Source organism: Rutidosis leptorrhynchoides, chromosome 6, assembly GCF_046630445.1.
Source record: "Rutidosis leptorrhynchoides isolate AG116_Rl617_1_P2 chromosome 6, CSIRO_AGI_Rlap_v1, whole genome shotgun sequence".
Lineage (NCBI taxonomy): Eukaryota > Viridiplantae > Streptophyta > Magnoliopsida > Asterales > Asteraceae > Rutidosis > Rutidosis leptorrhynchoides.
This window is the reverse complement of record NC_092338.1, coordinates 7,412,384-7,433,545: the sequence shown is the minus strand read 5'-3', so window position 1 is coordinate 7,433,545 and position 21,162 is coordinate 7,412,384. Positions and strand designations below refer to the sequence as shown.

Genomic DNA, 21,162 nt, shown 5'->3' with positions numbered 1-21,162 from the left:
ATCGATGATTTCGTCGGTAGAGGCTAATGTGTCGATATGTTGTGAAATTGGTAAAGCTGAATAAAAAGTATCATCGGGATAGTTGGTGATTTCGGAGCTCTCGAATTCATCAAAATTCGATGATATGAGATTTTCTTGCACAATACTCCTCAGATCAACAGGTGTGTAATCTGATAGAGTTTCAGCTTGCCGATTTACAAACTCTCTCATTTGTTCATTTTGAGCATCGAGTTCTTCGAGTTTGATTTTCATATTGTCTAATAAATTTTCAGACACGTAATTTTCCTCGTCTACTGGTTGTTGAGTTTGGATATATTCTTGGGAATAATCCCAATTAGAATTGTATTTCTCATAATCATTCCATTCAGGTTTCGTGGGTGCGTAATTTTTCATAGGAACGTAATAATAACATTCCCATGTTGAGTGATAATCTCCACAGATTTCACAACCAGTTATTGTTTCGTCATTCGTGATCCAAGATTGACCGAACGAATTGTCATCAATACCCATTTGAGAGTATTGATTTAATTGATTTTGGATATCAAAAAGAGTTTCCATAGCCTTGTTTTCAAAATTTTCCATTTTATTGCGATGGCCAAATTTTAGCTACAATGTGGTGCATTTACTAATTATCCTATTAGTTATAAAAATAGAAAAACTTATATAAGTTGTCCAATTAATAGACTTTTCTGCTTTTGTCCACGTTTCGAATAGCCAAAAGATGCAGCAGGGAGCCAGAACCCTTTAAATCGGAAGCTCACAACTCAGCCACTAACAAATCCAACTATTACTACGAAGCAGAAAATTGTCAACGTCCATTAATTTAACCACTTAAATAATTTTTCTTTTCGTTTGAGATATTAGATAAGAAATAGAGAAAATTTTTAAGTCCTAAAAACTAAAGCGTCGAGAAATAAGAAAGAAAAAGAATGCGCGTCGAAAAACGTCGAAAAATAAAAATAAGAAAATAGCGCGTCGTAACTTAAAAGTTTAAAAATTATATCTAAAAAGTTGCGCCTAAAGGTCTAAAGGTAAATGCAATTTTATTCAAAAAACGTCAATTACTTAAAGGCACTAAAATCTATTTAAAACTAAAGCGAAAAACGGCGTCGTAAAATTCCAAAGCGCCTAAATCTTAATCTAAAGAAAAAGCACTTAAGGGATTTTACGGCAAAGCCTAAGAATATATACATATAAAATAACTATGGAAAAACTAATTTTAAAACTAATTGCGAACGAAAAATATACAAAATATTACAATTACACTAAATAAAAGGATACAAAATATAAAAAGTGATAAAATTACTTATTTTTATAAAAAAAATATTATTTTTATATTTTTATTTTTATATTTTATAAAAGTATTAATTTTTTATATATTAAAACTAAATATAATTAATTATAACTAATTAATTTAAAAACTTAAACTAAATAATAATAATAATAATAAAGTAATTAGGGTTAAATAATAATAATAATTAATAATACCCCGTAATTAATGCTTTTTAGGGTTTCTTTGTGGCCTGACAGGGCGGCTCCGCGAGTCGTGGAGTTTTAAGCCTGCAAACTCCGCGAGTCGTAGAGTTTTTTTTTTTTTAAAAATTTTATATTGTTTTTCTAAAATGATATATAAATATATTTATACAAAAATAAATTAAAAATCTAGCGTTTCGCCAAGTTCCCCGGCAGCGGCGCCAAAAACTTGATGTTAAAGCGAAGGGGTACGAAATAGTTATTATTTTTACTACGAAATACGTTACAAATTACACAAGTTTTAATTATTTATTTACAGATGGGATATACCTAAACCTTGCTACAACACTATAGGCAGTGTACCTAATCGTAGAGTAGTATAGTTTTTAGTAAGTCCGGTTCGTTCCACAGGGAGCGGGCTTATTGCACACTATATTTTTAAATAATTATATTTGTACAAAATATATTATATTAATAATATATAAAAGGGGGTTTTTACCGTTTAATGACCGGTTTGTCGATTTTATATTTTAAGTCACAATTAAAACCTAATGTAAAATATTAAAAATAAATACAAGACTTAATTTAAAGCGTAAAGTAAATAACGATAATGAAATTGTGATAAATAAAAGTGCACTTAAATACAATAACGATAAATAAAAGTACGATAATTAAAAGTGCAATTAAATATAAAATAAAGGAAATTAAATATGAAATAAAAGAATTATGCTTATTTAAACTTCTGTAATCATGATGTTTGACGTGTTGATTTTAGTTTTATGCCCATGGATTAATTGTCCTTTGTCATGGATTATTTAATATGTCCGTCTGGTTTTTGTCCATAACAGTCCATCAGTCATAAATATAAAGTGCGAGTGTCCTCGTCAAATTATCCTTATACCCGAAGTCAAATATTTCAACTAATTGGGGACTTAAACTGTAACAAGGTTTTAATACTTTGTTTAATAATTACACCAGGATATCGACTGCGTGTAACCCAAGGTTTTAATACTTTGTTATCAATTATGCCAAGTGTCCTTGTACATAATTTCACCCCTGTTTTAATAATTCCATAGACTATTAATCCATTCCCGTGTCCGGTTAAATGAACGATTATTCGTACATATAAATACCCCGCCCATCGTGTCCGATCGAGTGTATATGGTTATTTATAGGGACGTCCAATTGTAAATCTTTATATTAAAATTAACAAACTATCATTTAGTTAAACAAATATAAAGTCCATTAATAGCCCATAGTCTAATTTCCACAAGTGTCGTTCTTTTGTCCAAACCCCAATTATGGTACAAAGCCCAATTACCCAATTTTAATATTTTAGCCCAACATCATGATTACTTCGTCTTAATTAAGCATAATAATAACTTAAGTACGAGACATTAATTTAAAAAGGAGAACATAGCTTACATTGATTATTTATAGCGTAGTGGTACACGGAAAGAATTTCGACTTCAAAACTCGTAAAATAACCTTTACATAACCTGAACTAATCTAATATAAAACTACCCTATACTATATATATATATATATATATATATATATATATTATATTTATTTATTATTTAGTATTATTATTATTATTTATATTTTTTTTATATATATTAAAATCGAACGAATGCATGGCCTTTTATAGGCATTTTGATTTCTGACAGCTCCGCGAGTCGTGGAGTTTTATGCCTGCAAACTCCGCGAGTCGTGGAGTTTGAAAATCCAGCTCAGGATCCTTTGTCTCATAGCTTGTCGACATGATTATATATATATTTATAATATATAAATAATTTATATAATTATTTATATATTATATTTTATTCTTGTGCATAGTTGACTCATAATTTTTAGTTCGTTGCGTCGGGCGTTGATAGTTGACTCATGTCCCGGTTCCGGATTTTCGAACGCCTTTTCGTATAATTTAATATCTTGTACTTTGCGTTCCGCAACTTGTACTTTTGTCATTTTTAGACGTTTCTCATCAATAAATTGAACCTTTTGAATTGTATCTTGTACATTTGAGCTTTTTGGACGTTTGTGTCTTCAAATCTTCGTTTTCGCCTTTTGTCTTCGCACTTATTTATTTAAACAATTACAATGAAAATATAATACAATTACATATGAAAACCTATTATTTAGGAGGGATATTGCTATGAAATATATGTTCCTTTTTAGCCTTATCAACACCACTCCGGAAATTGATGAAATGTGGGTAGTCGGTGTTAAGACACCACATATTACGTAACGAGTGGGGTAGTCGCGGTGTTAAGACACCACTCCGGAAATTAATGAAATGTAGGGTAGTCGCGGTGTTAAGACACCACATAATATGTATCGAGTGGGTTAGTCGCGGTGTTAAGACACCACTCCGGAATTTAATGACATGTGGGATAGTCGCGGTGTTATGACACTACATTGTCATAAAGGGTGGGTTAGTGCCTTAGTGATATGCGGTGTTAAATACGCTAATGAATGTCACGAACTCCGATGGTCTTTTGCGAGCACCATCTCCTTGAAGGAGTGGTTAACCATGGTTTTGTGTAGTAGTATAGCATATTGTATTGTTTGGAATATATGCTAATATTTGTGCTAGCTCGTGATTTAGAGACTTAGCGTATTAGGGTACGATAGTACGCTATTTAGTTGTTAGCGTGTATGCGGTGATGTGTAAGTGTTTGCAAGTAAGTATATTATATATGTATGTGTATAACTATTGCATTCACTAAGCGTTTTGCTTACTCTCTCGTTGTTTATCTTTTTAGGCTCCGGCTTGGATAAAGGCAAGGGTATTCGATTGGATTAGTGGCCTCCCGCTTTGTTTTGATAGGGGATGCTCTTGGGTGATTAGCTTTTGAAGTTTGACCAAGAATTGAGTAGTTTAACCCTCAAACACCATGCTCTAGTGTCGTTTGGATAGTAAACTCAAATGGCCGAAATTTGTATTTTTGAACGAAACTCGTAAATGGGTCGTTGTGGGCCCGGTGTTGTAAAACTTGATTTTATTGTGAAAACTTCTTAGTTTTAATTATGTTAACATGTGGAAGTTGTTTCGTTTAAATGTGTCGGGAAGCGGGTTTTCCGCTCGCGTGAAAATGGAAAACAGATCATAAAGTTGCAGTTCATTTGGACGCCGTCCAAATTGCTTGGACGTCGTCCAGATGTACTGATCCAGAATTTTTTTTTTGGGTCGTGTTTTTGGTATAACGAGGTTTGGATCGTTACTGACACATTTCTCATAAATCAATCCCTACGTGGAGTTGAGTTGTTACTAACAACAAACCAATGAACCAAGTAAACATTGCATGTTTATAGTAGTCTAGGGTTAGGCCGTTAGGGTTATTTTAGAAAATTCATAAAATAAAATTATAAATCGATTTTTGTTACGAGAAAGAAGTGCTATTAAAGTTGGAATCATCCAGCACAGCATTACTGTCATTCTTCCCGCAGCTTCTGCTACACGCCCAAAATATTTTCATCTTTTTTTCTTTAACAAAATTACCTTCAATTTCATTTCTTCTCATATATGATTCTGTAAATCAATCACAATTACATCATCATAATCATGCATATAACCGGACCTCATTCTTCATTTTTTCTCCGACGAGCTTCTAGGTCGTCTTCTTCTTCTTCATCAACCATCAGGTTTCACTCATCTATTTCCAATAAATCGTCTCCGGCACCGTCAACGTCACCGGTACCGTCCTCACAGATCCGATCTCATACTACTGCGTCCGCCGCTTTCCGTACCGTACGATCTCGATGGAGTCACGGTGTTGAGTGGAAGTCACCGGCTTCGTTGTCGTCTCAGATCAGGACTACTGCTTCTCCTGTGTTAGACCGTTTTCATCGCAGTCTCGCTACTAAAGGTCATTCGTTTGACATTTACTTAGTATCTTTTATAGTTTTGAATATATGTTTATCTTTTTGTAATTATAATAGAGCGTAAGTATGATACTAACAATTAGTGGATGAGATGTAATATGTTTGACCTAGAATTTAATTCTGAATTTTGATTATATGAATACGATTCATAGTGATATTCTAGTAGCTTACTTGTCACGCAGGATTATACATTCTGAAGTTGATACTGTTTTAGTCATACACGTATTACTGTAATCCATCTATTAGTAAATTTGACTTTATGTAAGTATTGATTTAATGATATATACTTGTGTCGTTGTGCTAAGCTGTCAAACTGTTATAACAAATTTTAAGGGTTATGTAATTCTATTTGCTGTGATGATTTTGATTCTGTTTCGTTTATTTGAATGCATCTACAGCCTCTGAGAATGCTTTCACTAGTATATTGACTGGTCTTCCTAAGTCTGGAGGTGGAGAATTCGGGAAGTTCTATTGTTTGCCTGCTCTGAATGATCCAAGAGTTGGTAATATTCTAACATTAAAATTCACTATTATTCTCTTTATATTAATCCGAAGTTGCGCTGATAGAATACTCTATAAGTTGGTGTCATTTCACTGTCCTTGTCAATCTAATACTGATTAAGTTTTCATTTGATATATGGATCAGACAAGCTGCCTTATTCAATTAGGATTCTTCTAGAATCAGCAATCCGTAATTGCGACAATTTCCAAGTCACAAAGGAAGATGTTGAGAAGATTATTGATTGGGAGAAGAGTGCACCACAACAGGTTGAGATTCCATTCAAGCCAGCTCGTGTTCTCTTGCAGGTATCTATTTTAATTTTTATTATACAATGGAGAATATATTTATTTATTCTGGTTTCAATTTCACATGGTGATTATAAACACGTGCATTTCAATTTTTAGCTAGAGAAGTTGTGTTGTAATGTTTCTTTTTTGTTCAGGATTTCACTGGTGTACCTGCTGTGGTAGATCTTGCATGTATGCGTGATGCCATGAATAATCTTGGTGGCGACTCCAAAAAAATTAATCCATTGGTATGCATTTTTATACCTTACATTATTGAACTATCTGATGACATTGTCTACATGTGCTAGAATTGTTGCATTTGTTAAAACAAGTTAATGCATACTGACTTTGCACATGCTGCTAGTTTCTATGTGGTCATATCTAGTCAATCAAGATATTACTTTAAATGTGTTAACTAGACATCTAGAATGCAATATATTATGAGTTTTTCTCATTTGGATATTATGGTGCAGGTTCCTGTGGATCTTGTGGTTGATCACTCGGTTCAAGTTGATGTTGCTAGATCTGAAAATGCAGTGAAAGCAAATATGGAACTTGAATTTCAGAGAAACAAGGAGAGATTTGCTTTTCTTAAGTGGGGATCTAAAGCTTTCCAGAACATGCTTGTTGTTCCACCAGGATCTGGTATTGTTCATCAGGTATAAAACTATAAAACTTATACTTATTCTGGGAGTTTTACTGCTGAGACCTTGATTTTTCATCATTTTCTAGTTTCACAAGGAGTAATTTATACCTGTTAAAATTCCAGGTTAACCTTGAATATCTTGGAAGAGTTGTTTTTAACACCGATGGAATGCTATACCCTGATAGTGTTGTTGGGACGGATTCCCACACTACTATGATCGACGGATTAGGTGTTGCTGGTTGGGGAGTCGGAGGGATTGAAGCAGAGGCCGCAATGCTTGGGCAGGTAAGAACTTGTACAGATTTATAAACATATTTTCTACCATGATGAATTCTGGATTAATCTCGTAACTTTATAATACTTTCAAGATTCATCTGCAAGTTTTCTTACAGTAACTCTTTTTCCACATTGATAGCCAATGAGCATGGTTTTGCCTGGTGTTGTCGGGTTCAAGTTATCAGGGAAACTACGCGATGGTGTAACAGCAACTGATTTGGTTTTGACCGTCACCCAAATGTTAAGGAAGCACGGTGTTGTTGGGAAATTTGTTGAATTCCATGGTTGGTAAAATTGCTTACGCTTTGCAAATTCCCGATAAACAAAAGATTATTTACTTATGATTTTTACACTTTCAAATTTTTTAGGGGATGGTGTGGGTAAAATATCACTTGCAGACAGGGCTACTATAGCCAACATGTCTCCTGAGTATGGTGCAACAATGGGCTTCTTCCCGGTCGATCATGTTACTCTTCAGTATCTCAAGTTAACTGGCCGAAGTGATGATACGGTATGTTCGTTGCCATCTGTGTGTGGATATATATGAAGCAGTTTTGACACTTTGTAGGTAATGTGTCGATTTGGGTCATATTTTATTTCAAACAGTCAAACTGAAAAAACTCACGTAGAATGAAACTGTTCAAATAGTGCATAAAAACTCTATAATATACCTCTATTCATAAAAACCAGAATATAATGTGATAATGCATTTTAGTGATCATATTTAGCATTATACGCATTAGAGTAACAATTTAGGAGAAAGTAAAAATATATATTTGTGTTCAACCTGATTGGCCATGTTTTGACTCACATTAATTTTACCTGGTTTGACCCATTGCCCAACTCATTCGGGCCACCTATTGTTCCACCTGTATAGTTGTATCATATTCTGTCTGCTGCCTCTTGTATCCAATTTTTAAGGATGTGTTCCTCCTTGTGAATTTCAGGTTGCTATGATAGAAGCATATTTACGTGCAAACAATATGTTTGTCGACTATAATGAGGTAAGGTGCCTTTTGGTTCTTTGTTGCCACTTGGGATGGTAGATTTTTTGTCTAATATGTAAATATGATATATGTAATTTCAGCCACAACAAGAAAGAGTCTACTCATCTTATTTGAACCTGGACCTTTCGGAAGTAGAACCCTGTATTTCAGGGCCAAAGAGGTATGTCTCTGTATGCTCAGTGGGTCCTGCATTACCGTTCAACTTGACCGTTTTATTAACAAATTATTGACTATTTCTTTTGGCAGACCTCATGACCGGGTCCCTCTGAAAGACATGAAAGCAGATTGGCATTCTTGCCTTGATAATAAAGTGGGATTCAAGGTGAGCCTTACTTCATAAACACCTGCGTCTAATCTAAACATTTTGTGCATAAGCATTATAAATTAATTGACACGGTGATAACTGTAACATTACTTATTTACAAAGTATTGTAGCATACGCTGACCCGCTTTGTTAAAAAAATGCATCGTAGGGCTTTGCAGTACCAAAAGATGCACAAGAGAAAGTTGCAAAGTTTGATTTTCATGGACAGCCAGCTGAACTAAGGCATGGCAGTGTTGTGATTGCTGCTATCACAAGTTGCACAAATACATCAAACCCTAGTGTTATGCTCGGGGCAGGTCTTGTTGCCAAAAAGGCCTGTGAATTGGGTCTACAGGTTAGTTATGCATTTGCTATTTCTGGTCATATCCGAATTTCCCAAATCCTGTATGGCGGCAATTTAATTAGTTTTCATCATCTGATGGTTGATGACCAGGTCAAACCATGGGTTAAAACCAGTCTTGCTCCTGGATCTGGAGTTGTTACGAAGTATCTGCTTCAAAGGTAATTGCTTGTCCTGGTTGAAGAATGTGATTACTATTATATTGTTTCATTAGTTTGTTTCTCATAAACATAAAAAAGTCAAAACTAACATCAGTGTGAAACTTTTTGTTAATACAGTGGGTTGCAGAAGTATTTGAATGAGCAAGGTTTTAACATTGTTGGATATGGCTGCACGACATGCATCGGCAATTCAGGGGAGTTGGACGAATCTGTTGGTGCTGCTATAACTGATAATGGTATATAACTTTCGTGTTCACTTTTAATTATGAGAGGTTTCGATTATGACCCATTTTACTGATATATGAGCCAATTTGGTTTACGTTGGCTAAAGTTAGAATAATAATTGGCTAAAGATCTAAAGGGTAAGATGGGTTGAAATAGGCCCAAGTTTTATTTTGAACGTATTGTATTAAAATAATCAGTTTTATATGAAAATGGTATTGATTTTGGAATCATATTCGATACTGTTAATACTAAATTAAAATATTTTGTTCAAACTTTTAAAGGTTCAACCTTTTGCCATCTCTAGTTGTATCCTTCTTTCTCATCGCTGTACTTTGCATATAGTGAATTTGTTTATAACCTTTTGGTGATGTTTTCAGATATCATTGCATCAGCTGTTTTATCCGGGAATCGTAACTTTGAGGGTCGTGTTCATGCACTTACAAGGGCAAACTATCTTGCATCACCTCCTTTGGTTGTTGCCTATGCCCTTGCTGGCACGGTAACTATTTAACATGATTCAACGTTAACAGTCTACTATTCTGTAGTACCCTGTGAATAGATTTTTAGTACAAGATTGTGCCCCTTAAAACGGATTATTTGATTGTTTCAGCTTATTAGCAAATATCCATCTTTGTTTCCCAGGTTGATATTGATTTTGAGAAAGAACCGATTGGAGTTGGAAAAGATGGAAAGAGCGTTTATTTCCGGGATATCTGGCCCTCTACCGAAGAAATTGCTGAGGTGAGTAATTGTTTGGTACATGGATGATGGATGTTTATGTTGTTTCCAAATGATCATCTTTTTCTATTAAAATGATTTAAAAGGTTCTATACATATGAATACACTTTTTGAATCGCTTATCTGTTGGCTAAATCCATTAGCTCAACCCCTGTTATGAATACAACTTGACCCAGTTGGACCTATTTATAGGTAAATGGGTTAAAAATGCTCCATCTATCTAATGCTTATTGTCTGGTGATATGCCATAACTTATAACCTATAAATATGATTGGTGCAGGTTGTTCAATCAAGTGTTCTGCCTGAGATGTTTAAGAGTACTTATAAATCCATCACCGAAGGAAACCCCATGTGGAATGATCTATCAGTCCCAGAGTCACAGCTATACACATGGGATTCAAACTCTACATATATTCACGAGCCACCGTATTTCAAAAACATGACAATGGACCCACCTGGGGCCCACGGTGTGAAGGATGCGTATTGCTTGCTCAACTTCGGTGACAGTATCACAACCGATCACATTTCTCCCGCAGGAAGCATTCACAAGGACAGCCCGGCTGCAAAGTTTCTTATTGAACGTGGTGTTGACCGAAAAGACTTCAATTCTTATGGCAGTCGACGAGGTAATGATGAAATCATGGCAAGGGGTACTTTTGCCAATATCCGCATTGTCAACAAGCTTTTAAATGGTGAAGTTGGCCCAAAGACTGTACATATCCCTACAGGAGAGAAACTCTCAGTGTTCGATGCCGCATCAGTAAGTTGTTAGACATGACCATTTAAATCTTTTTTTTTTTAATCATCATTATTGATTATGATAAAAACCTAATTTTGACAAATCAGTAACTGTGTTTTTAAATGGCGAAGTTGGCCCATTTTGTCAAATGTATGTTTAACATCTACCACTGTTATTTCAGAGGTACAAGGCTGCTGGGCAGGATACAATCGTATTAGCTGGAGCAGAGTATGGAAGTGGAAGTTCAAGAGATTGGGCTGCCAAGGGTCCTATGTTATTGGTAAGTCCGAATATTTATATTTTTATCCTTCAAAAAAGCTTTTTGCTTGACCTTTATTTCTAATGATTATAATCATAATAACGTCACAGGGGGTTAAAGCAGTGATTGCAAAAAGCTTTGAGAGGATCCATCGCAGTAACTTAGTAGGTATGGGAATTATACCGCTTTGTTTCAAAGCCGTAGAAGATGCAGATACACTACAGTTGACTGGTCATGAACGATATACCATTGACCTTCCAAGCAAGATTAGTGATATTCGACCTGGTCAAGATGTCACTGTCAAAACTGATACAGGAAAATCGTTCACATGTGTTGCCCGTTTCGACACCGAGGTACGTCTGCACATCATGTTATTCAGTTTTAACCTAGCCGTTCTAAGAATTTCTCTATATTATCAAGTTTCAGTAGAAAAAAACTTTATCCCAAAAAAAAAAAGTTTAAATAGAAAAAAAAACTATACTTTGTCTTCCCTTGTAACCTTTAATTTGTGTTTTGTGTTATGCCAGGTGGAATTGGAGTATTTCAATCATGGTGGCATTCTTCCATATGTTATCCGACAACTAGCGGCACAAAAATGAGATCTCATATTGGAGAGGTTTATTTTTCAACATTGTACAAATTGAGAATATGAAAAATAAAATGGTTTTTTTCCACACTTGTGATTTGTTTCAGCAAAAGGGTATGAAATTTTCAGAATAGTCTTTGAATCGGCAGCCAATTTGGTCTGCAATTGTGGCAGCCATTTTTTTTTGTAATAATACTCTAATCCTGTTACCAAGATCAGGCTGATATATTTCCATCAATTTCACGTGTATCTGAACTTCTGATTGATACGATGAAACAGGAGACTATCAATTTTCAAAATTGTCTTTTTATCTTGAAGTGATGGTTAAAGAATATACAACACTCGACATCATTTAGCGTTGTTAAAAAATTATTATAATTATTACTCGTATTACGGTTTTGTTTAAAAATGCAAGTATTTAAGTCGACATAATTATTAATGCATCTGTTCTGAGGTTAAATTTTATTTTATCTAAGTTTTGATTACGAACTAGTGGAGGAGTCCTCGCTCCGCGTCGAGATTCCGTTTCGGATATAATTTGTTGTGTTTGGTTCGTAAAATTATTTCGTGTTTAACGGTTATGTCGGTTAAACCTCTCAAGTCGTACGAAAATTTAAAGGCGGTTAAAAATTTAGGTGGATTTGTTGGGGAGTTTTATGGAAAATAAAGAAGTAGAACTTTAATTTTAGACCCCTATGGAGTTCACATTTTTTACCCTAGGAATTTACATTTGGCGCCCTAAAGTTTATAATGGTTGTCAATGTTTAGTGTGTTGTCATTGTGGGTACAATCTTTTTGTACGACGTATAAACAATTAAAGCATGAGGAAGAACTATTCATAAAGCCTTTGTCTTTTAGAGATGTAGAGAATAAGCCTTTGTCGATGAACATGAGAAAGAGGCACTCCTCCTCTTGTCGAGGATGAGGCCTGCAGGCAAGTCTTACATATATATATATATATATATATATATATATATATATATATATATATATATATATATATATATATATATATATATATATATATATATATATATATATATATGGGCAGGATCAATGGGGAAGTAACCAATCGGGGGGAAGCAAAAAAAAAAAAAAAATTCGTTTTTTTTGAATTTTTTTTTCCGGCATCAAGATCTCACGAAAATATGAACATTTAGAAAAGACACTTCGTGATGAATGTTATTATTTAGGCGAGAAAACGATCGACAAAAATAACATTCAAGAAAATATTGTTCGTGAAGAATATGAACGTTTTTTTTTCATGTTTTGTGAAGTAAAATTTAGCCCGATTTAGAGTTTAGGGTTTAGAGTTTAGGGTTTGGTGTTTTGGGTTTATTCCATAAACCCAAAACACCAAACCCTAAACCCTAAACTCTAAACCGTTCGTGTTAAAAACTCAATCTAAATCCTAAATCTAAACCCTAAATCTAAACCCTAAACCCTAAATTTCTAAACCCTAATATCTAAACCTTATAAACCCTAATATCTAAACCCCAATAGCTAAAACCTCAAAATACGCTCGAAAAACACGACAATTGTTATATATTACTTCTTCGAGCGTTTTCCCGCCAAAATAAAAACATTTATCACAAAGTGTCTCTACTAAATGTTCATATTTTCATCTCATCTATAATGTTCGTGAACAAAGTTTTTTCAAAAAACGAAAAAAAAAGTTTTTGCTTCCCCCCGAATGGTTACTTCCCTCTTGATCCTACCACTATATATATATATATATATATATATATATATATATATATATATATATATATATATATATATATATATATATATATATATATATAATGAGTTACGTAGTTAATTTATAATAAGAATAAAGGTTATTAAACAATAATAAAGTGAAAAATTATGTGGTTGATTTAATAATAATAATAATAATAATAATAATAATAATAATAATAATAATAATAATAATAATAATAATAATAATAATAATAATAATGAATAGTTATTAGTTAGTAAAAATTATGGGATCGATTTATAATGAATAAGAAGTATAATGGTTAAAGTATAAAATGTGAAAACTATGTGGTAAGTTTGTAAAAGCTATAAAGTTAAGTGGTATAAAGGGCGTGATTGAATTGTGAAAATATAAAAAGTTTGAGGGGAGTTTGTGAAACTATTGAGGACTACTATTCATTTGTTCTATATCATTTAGATATATAGAGTAAAGTGTAGTGGTTAAAGTATAAAATGTGAAAATTATGTGGTAAGTTTGTAAAAGCTATAAAGTTAAGTGGTATAAAGGACGGAATTGAATTGTGAAAATATAAAAAATTTGAGAAGAGTTTGTGAAACTATCGAGGAATACTATTCATTTCGTTATATAGAGTAATATAGTTTCGTAGCACGTTCATCCCTATCGAAACATGTGAAGATTATTACTCCCTCCGTCCCAGATTAATTGTCCCCAGACAAAAAACACACAGTTTTAGGAAATTCCACTAACTTTATTTCTCCACCAATGAAATACATTCTCTCTCCAGATCTACCAATGAAATATCTCCTTTCCTTTCTATTTATGGAAGTAGACAATTAATTTGGGACATTCCAAAATGAAATACTGGACAATAATTTAGGGACGGAGGTAGTACTAATTTAAAAAAAAGCATGTGAGTTTAGGTGTACGAATAGTTAATCAATAAAGTGGTGGTTTAGAAAACGTTGGTCTACTTTACCCTGCTTGACCAACCTTTAAATTATTCATTATAATTCCAAGACAAAAAATATTAAAAAGGATGCCATTTGACCATATCATTAATTCCAATAACACTAACTATATATTAATTAAACAGATAACTTTTTCTTTCAGGTGATCATCTTGAGTTTGTACCCATGGAAGCCAAGGTTGATACAATGTTAATTGTATTTTTGTTGTCAATTTTGGTTTATATTTACTTTGTAGGTAGAAGTAATAAGAGGTATTCTGGTCGACTCCCACCTGGTTCTTTAGGACTTCCCTTGATAGGGCAAAGTTTTGAAGTTCTCAAGGCGTTAAAAGCCGACAAGGTCGACGAATGGTTTAAGGTTAGAATAGCTAAACATGGTCCTATATGGAAAACCAATCTTTTTGGTTACCCGACAGTTGTGTTACATGGTACAGCTGCAAATAAGTTTGTATACACTTATGATGGGAGCATAATGACCAGCAAGCAACCACCATCAGTTAGTAGGATATGGGGTGCTAATAATATAGTTGAGTTAACTGGCAATGATCACAAACGGGTTAGAGCCGCCATGGTTTCGTTCTTGAAGATTGAAGTTTTGAAGCAATATGTTGCCGAAGTAGATCAAGAAATCCAAATTCACCTTCAGACACATTGGAATGGTCATAATGAGGTCCAGGTAAACATATATTTTTCTCTTAATTAATTGATTTCTAGTTCCCTGCCAGATCCATTAGTTTCGGCCAGATCCTTTAGTTGGTGACTGGACCTATTAATTAAGGATTTTTCTAATCAACTCTAAAGGTTGGTCATTAACGTACGTAAAATTGTTGTACATTTTAATAACCATTTCTACTAACATTGTTCATGCAGGTTAACGACATCGTAGAAAATTAAATAAATTAATATAACATTTCGACGTACACATATAAAATTGACTATGCAAGTCAATTCTCTTGTGTTTAAGTAAAGAACTCAGGGGATCAAATCTATAAATTTCTAAATCCAATTTGTATCTTGATTGATTCACCTGAATTACATGCATTTACTGTCACAGCATGTATGTCATTCCCATTCATAATATGTCATCCATGTTATCTTTGATTGATCTCCATTTTAATTTACTATATCTAATAGGTGCAACCCTTAATGAAGACTTTAACTTTTGACGTAATTTGTTCGCTTCTGTTTGGGATCGAAAGAGGAGCCAGAAGGTGGCAAATGGTACCACTTTTTCAAGATATGATGGAAAGTATACTCGCAATTCCACTCAACTTGCCCTTCACCCAATTTAATCGCGGCCTAAAAGCAAGAAAAAACCTAGTAAAATTGCTTCAACATCTCTTAAGTGAGAAAAGGGTGACACTTAAAGAACAAAAACAGCAAGATGATTCTCAAAAAGATCTCATTATTTCGTTTCTAAACTTTGGCAATGATGGTATCTCAGCCAAAATGACAGATGAAGAGATCATTGATAACATCATCCTTGTGATGGCTGCAGGGTATGATACAACTTCTGTTCTGCTTACAATCTTAGTGCAGCTTTTGGCCAACGACAAATCGATCTACTCTAATATAGTCCAAGGTATATATGACACATGCATCCTAATTTGTGTCGTACGTGGTAACCGCTACTAAAACAATCTTTAGGAAATTTGTACACCATATTATATAGGGTGGTGATATTTCCACCATAATTTTGATAGATCCACCACACCTATAAAATAATGAGTTGTAAAGCACAACTCTTTAATACATTATGGTGTATCTGTTAGGAAGAGAGGATCGTCTGGACGTTGGGAGATACAAATTTGAGAGAAAAACAACTTTATTACTCACAAGAATAGATTTACAGAGTATTACAAAACTCTTACAAAAAAAAAAACTCTCAAACTCACACACACTCTCTAGGTTGTGATTACACTTCTCTGAGTGATTTGGGATGATTTACAATTGAGGTTTCAACCTCTATTTATACTAAAACTTTGGTGGCGGTGGAATGGTGTGAACGGAGATGGTGGGCGGCCGTCATCGTGTTCATCTTTGCTTCTTCTACATGGTGTTCAAAGAAGGCTACTTTGAACATCTAGAAGGTGAGCTTCTAGATTGTAGGCTGGAAACTTTCAATTCTCCCCCTCCAGCCGAATCCACGAACATTCCAGTTATGTCTCTGCATAACTCCAACTTCTCTCGAGTCACCACCTTTGTTAACATATCCGCAGGATTCTCCTTTGTATGGATCTTCACTAGTCTCAACAGTTGTCGATCAATTAACTCGCGTATCCAATGATAGCGAATATCAATATGTTTTGTACGGGAATGGTACATGGAGTTCTTGCTCAAATCTAGAGCACTTTGACTGTCACAATGTACCTTGTCCTCCTTTTGCTTGATTCCAAATTCTTGGAGATAACGCTTTAACCACAACATTTCTTTTCCAGCTTCTGCGGCAGCAATATACTCTGCTTCAGTTGTGGATAATGCAACACACTTCTGTAATCTTGACTGCCATGAAACAGCTCCCCCTGCAAAAGTGTAAATGAATCCTGAAGTAGATTTCCTACTATCAGGATCTCCGGCCATATCCGCATTTGTATAGCCTTCCAAGATTGGATCAGCTCCCTCGTAACAAAGACATAGATTCTTTGTACCTTTAAGATATCTGAGAATCCATTTCACTGCATTCCAATGCTCTTTCCCGGGGTTGGAGAGAAAACGACTCACTGTTCCCACTGCATGAGCAATATCGGGCCTTGTACACACCATCGCATACATCAAACTTTCAACTGCTGAAGAATATGGTACTGAAGACATCTCCCCGATCTCTTCCTTGAATGAGGGACAAGAACTCTTGCTTAACTTGAAATGGTTGGCTAATGGAATGCTAACAGGTTTGGCATTGTTCATATTGAAACGTGAAAGCACTCGTTCAATATACTTCTCCTGAGATAGCCATAACCTTTTATTCTTTCTGTCTCGGGTTATTTGCATTCCCAAAATCTGTTGAGCCTGTCCTAAGTCTTTCATGTCAAAAGACTTAGAGAGTTCTTTCTTCAGCTGGTTGATCTTCGTTGCGTCTTTCCCTACGATCAAAATATCGTCTACATATAGTAGAAGAGCAACGAAATCTTTTTCAGAAAACTTCTGAATGTAGACACACTCATCTGCTGCAGTTTTCTTGTACCCTTGACTCACCATGCACGAGTCAAACTTCTTGTACCACTGCCTAGGTGCCTGCTTCAATCCATATAAACTTTTCTTCAGCTTGCATACGAGGTTATCTCCTGAAACCTCAAAACCTTCCGGTTGCTCTATGTAAATTTCTTCTTGTAAATCTCCATGAAGAAAAGCTGTCTTTACATCCATCTGTTCAAGCTCCAAGTTCATACTTGCGACCAATCCAAGTATGACTCTAATTGAAGTCATCTTGACTACTGGTGAAAATATCTCATCAAAATCAATTCCTTTCTTCTGTTGGAATCCTTTGACTACAAGCCGTGCTTTGTATTTCACCACTTTTCCACTACCATCTTTTTTCAGCTTGAACACCCATTTGTTTTTCAGTGCCTTCTTCCCGCGTGGAAGTTCTACGATCTCATAAGTCTGATTTTTCTGCAGAGAATCCATCTCATCATGCATTGTGAGCAACCATTTTTCTTTATCCTTATGAGTTACTGCTTCATGAAAACTCTCTGGTTCTCCATCTTCAGTAAGTAGAAGGTACTCGGATTCTGGATATCTACTCGATGGAATCCGACCTCGTTCAGATCTACGAACTTCTGGAACATTCTGAGGAGATCCACCATCATCTTGACCTTGTGATGGTGCTAGAACGTCTGGCAGATGGGGTTGTGGCTCCCCCTGCTCAGCACCGTCATTTTCCTCATTATCTTCTACTTCTGGCATTTCTTCCTGCACTGAAAATTCATTTCTCATGAATGATTCCGTTGTTGCCTCTGGCACCTGAGCAGCAACATTTGTCTTCTGAGATATTGTGGGCTTTTCAATATCTTCTATTGTCTGGCTTTCATGGAACACCACGTCCCTACTTCTGATCACCTTTTTCTCCTTTGGATCCCATAATCTGTATCCAAATTCTTCATCTCCATAGCCTATGAATATGCATGGAGTGGTCCTTGCATCCAGCTTCTGCCTGAGCTCCTTGGATACATGTGTGTACGCCAAACATCCAAATACTCTTAAGTGAGAGTATGATGGATCCTTTCCAGACCAAAGTTTCTCCGGAACTTCAAAATTCAGTGGTACTGATGGAGATCGGTTGATCAAGTAACATGCGGCTCTGACTGCTTCTCCCCAGAATGGCTTTGGCAGCTTAGCCATACTGAGCATGCTCCGAACACGTTCCATGATTGTTCGGTTCATTCTTTCTGCTATACCATTGTGTTGAGGGGTGCGTGGAACTGTCTTCTCATGTCGGATGCCATATGATCTGAAATAGGCATCGAACTTCCTGGAAGAGTATTCACTGCCGTTGTCGGATCGAAGACACTTTAACTTCTTTCCTGTCTCACGTTCTACCATGACATGGAACTGTTTGAAGTAATCGAACACCTGGTCCTTCGTCCGCAAGAAATATACCCACACCTTTCGAGAAGTATCATCGATAAATGTCAGAAAATATCGATTGCCGCCAATTGATTCAACCTCTAAGGGACCGCAAACATCAGAGTGTACCAGACTGAGTAACTCTGATCTTCTCGTTGAAGAGGAATTAAACGAGACTCTATGCTGCTTACCAAACAGACAATGATTGCAAGGATCTAGTGCAGCGTCCTTGCCTACATTGATAAGCTTCTTCTTTATTAGGGTAGACAACCCTTTCTCACTCATGTGGCCGAGTTTCTGGTGCCATAAATTTTGTGAAGCCTCCTTTTCTGCAACATTAATACTGTCTGTGCAGATCTTCACATGTGTAGCGACCCGACAAAATCGTCATTGACGGCGCCGTCTACTTAGGTCCTGTTACGCGGTCATAAGTCTTTAAAACAACGTTTGACCAAAAGATATGTCGCATTCATTTCAAATGTAAAGATTGTTCAAAGTTTATAAGAATTGTTCCACCACAAGTTACGTTACAAAGTTATAAGTACAATGAACTTATGCGACATAATTTAAAAGTAGCCAAAAGACGCTCCATGTATGCATATATACTCGACATCCAATGCAAGTATCAAAATAATGAGCGGAAGCATGTAACATGTATCGTTCAAGGACCTGAGAAAAACATAGAAATCTGTCAACGAAAAACGTTGGTGAAATCATAGGTTTAAGTAAGTAAGTGAGTAAAAGTAAGTCGAACCACAAGATTTACATCAAAGATAATATAGTAATACATTCTAAAAGTTGATATTCACGAGCACCCAATTATCAAGGCTTAACATTCCGTCCGTTGATACCCCATTCATAGTGCTAGAACAACACTGTTTCTCGAAAATATATTTCATCTGTGGACGGTAGCGAACCGTCCGAGATGAGGGTTTGTCAAACCCATATGGCCATACAACATAAGTTCACGCCTACACTTACACCCTGCAAGTGTAACTAATGATAATCGAATTGAGGATTTCGTTCTAAACTCGTATGTAGAATGTTTGTTTTCCTGTACTTGTGTTCACTTAGTAAAAGAAATGTTTATGTTTTCTCATCCCAAATATAAGTTCAAAAAGAGTAAAAGTGGGACTATGATCTCACCTTGAGTGCACGAGTAGTAAAGTACTTTAACAAGTAAACGTGTGCAAAGAACAATGCTAGTCTTGACCTAAACAATAGGTTGTATCAATAACGGTACACACGATAGGTCAAAGATGTTCAATTAGTCCTATGGCTCGTTAAGACTCGATCATAATAGCATGTGAATCAAATTGTCATGTTTCATGCAAGGTACAAGTATAAAAGCATGTTAGAATGATTGCACAAACAATTGGTTAAGTTTGATTAAAAGTCAACTTGGTCGGGTCAAAGTCAACGAAAAAGTCAACACGTTCGGGTCGGGTCCCGAACTATTTTTCTGAGGTTTTTAATCATATATGAGCATGTTAGAACAAGTTACATGTGAATCGGAGGTCCATAGCATAGCAAACATTTTCCGTAAAATGACCAACGAAGACAGTGGCCTGCCAGGGTATCTGGACGGCGTCCAGATAGTCTGGACGGCGTCCAGCTTTGAAGTCTGGGACGGCGTCCAAATAGCTGGACGGCGTCCAGCTTTGAAGGCTGGGACGGCGTCCAAGTTTCTGGACGGCGTCCAGATTGATATTTCAGTCTGATGCAGTAAGCTTCTAAGTACACGAACCAAAACCAAATAAACACAATTTATGATCCGCAAACAATCAAGTCAAGTATTTTATACCGTTGGGAAGGTAATTTGACGAAGAAAATGACTAGACACATTTCCACAAGTAATTTAACACCTACAACAGCCCAAAACCGCATTAAACTTTCATAATCAAAGGTTCAAGTTCTAAAAACGCATTTCATGATTCGGGTAACCAATTTACATGTATGATATGCCGTTTCGAAGGTAATCAAACATACAATCCAACTAAACACTTACCAACAATAATCCATGGTATTCAATGCATCAAAAGTCCATTTCAAGTTCATCAAACCCTAACCTAAATTCACCAAAATCATAAATCAAGTTCATGAACTTTTCTAAAGCAACCTACACATCAAATTGAAGCTAGTGATACTAGGAACACAATTAGAACATGAACTTTTAACATCTAACAACATATGATCATCCAAAATTCAAGAACAATACACCAAAATTCAAGTTCATGCTAGTTACACTAAAACAACGAGATCGAGCATATAAATCATATAATCATGTTAGACTTGAGCCATAGACACTAACTAACACCATTTCAAGTCAAAAACACGAATTTAGAGAAATCTAGAGTTTTAGAAATGTTACCCAAACGAGATGAAGTTGGTACCAAAATGAAGAGGATGAAGAGAGGATCACGAATATGTAATTTATTTTGTTGTAAGCCTCCTAGA

General features: G+C 35.3%; 2 protein-coding genes across 2 annotated transcripts in view; both read left to right on the top strand.

The window, feature by feature from the left end:
• Nucleotides 1-5,041: 5,041 nt before the first annotated feature.
• LOC139852544 (aconitate hydratase, cytoplasmic-like) lies at nt 5,042-11,803 on the top strand. The gene is made up of 20 exons (XM_071841841.1): nt 5,042-5,345; nt 5,760-5,864; nt 6,008-6,168; nt 6,306-6,398; nt 6,624-6,809; nt 6,920-7,081; nt 7,212-7,356; nt 7,441-7,583; nt 8,020-8,076; nt 8,160-8,239; nt 8,326-8,401; nt 8,553-8,738; nt 8,838-8,905; nt 9,023-9,141; nt 9,508-9,629; nt 9,773-9,871; nt 10,149-10,628; nt 10,789-10,887; nt 10,977-11,219; nt 11,394-11,803. The coding sequence occupies exons 1-20, from the start codon at nt 5,042-5,044 to the stop codon at nt 11,463-11,465; spliced, it is 3,000 nt and encodes a 999-aa protein (XP_071697942.1). The 3' UTR covers nt 11,466-11,803.
• Nucleotides 11,804-14,308: 2,505 nt separating this feature from the next.
• LOC139853403 (cytochrome P450 716B2-like) overlaps nt 14,309-21,162 on the top strand; it is a 31,271-nt gene continuing 24,417 nt past the window's right edge. The window contains exons 1-2 of the mRNA XM_071842798.1: nt 14,309-14,818; nt 15,277-15,724. Coding sequence (XP_071698899.1) covers nt 14,309-14,818; nt 15,277-15,724 — 958 coding nt within the window. The remainder of the gene's footprint in view (nt 14,819-15,276; nt 15,725-21,162) is intronic.

Excerpts from the sequence above, each read along its gene's own strand:
- LOC139852544 (XM_071841841.1), top strand. The coding sequence starts at position 5,042 with ATGCATATAACCGGACCTCATTCTTCATTTTTTCTCCGACGAGCTTCT. Across the intron at positions 8,906-9,022 it reads ACGAAGTATCTGCTTCAAAG|TGGGTTGCAGAAGTATTTGA; the intron begins GTAATTGCTTGT and ends TTGTTAATACAG. Across the intron at positions 11,220-11,393 it reads TTGCCCGTTTCGACACCGAG|GTGGAATTGGAGTATTTCAA; the intron begins GTACGTCTGCAC and ends GTGTTATGCCAG.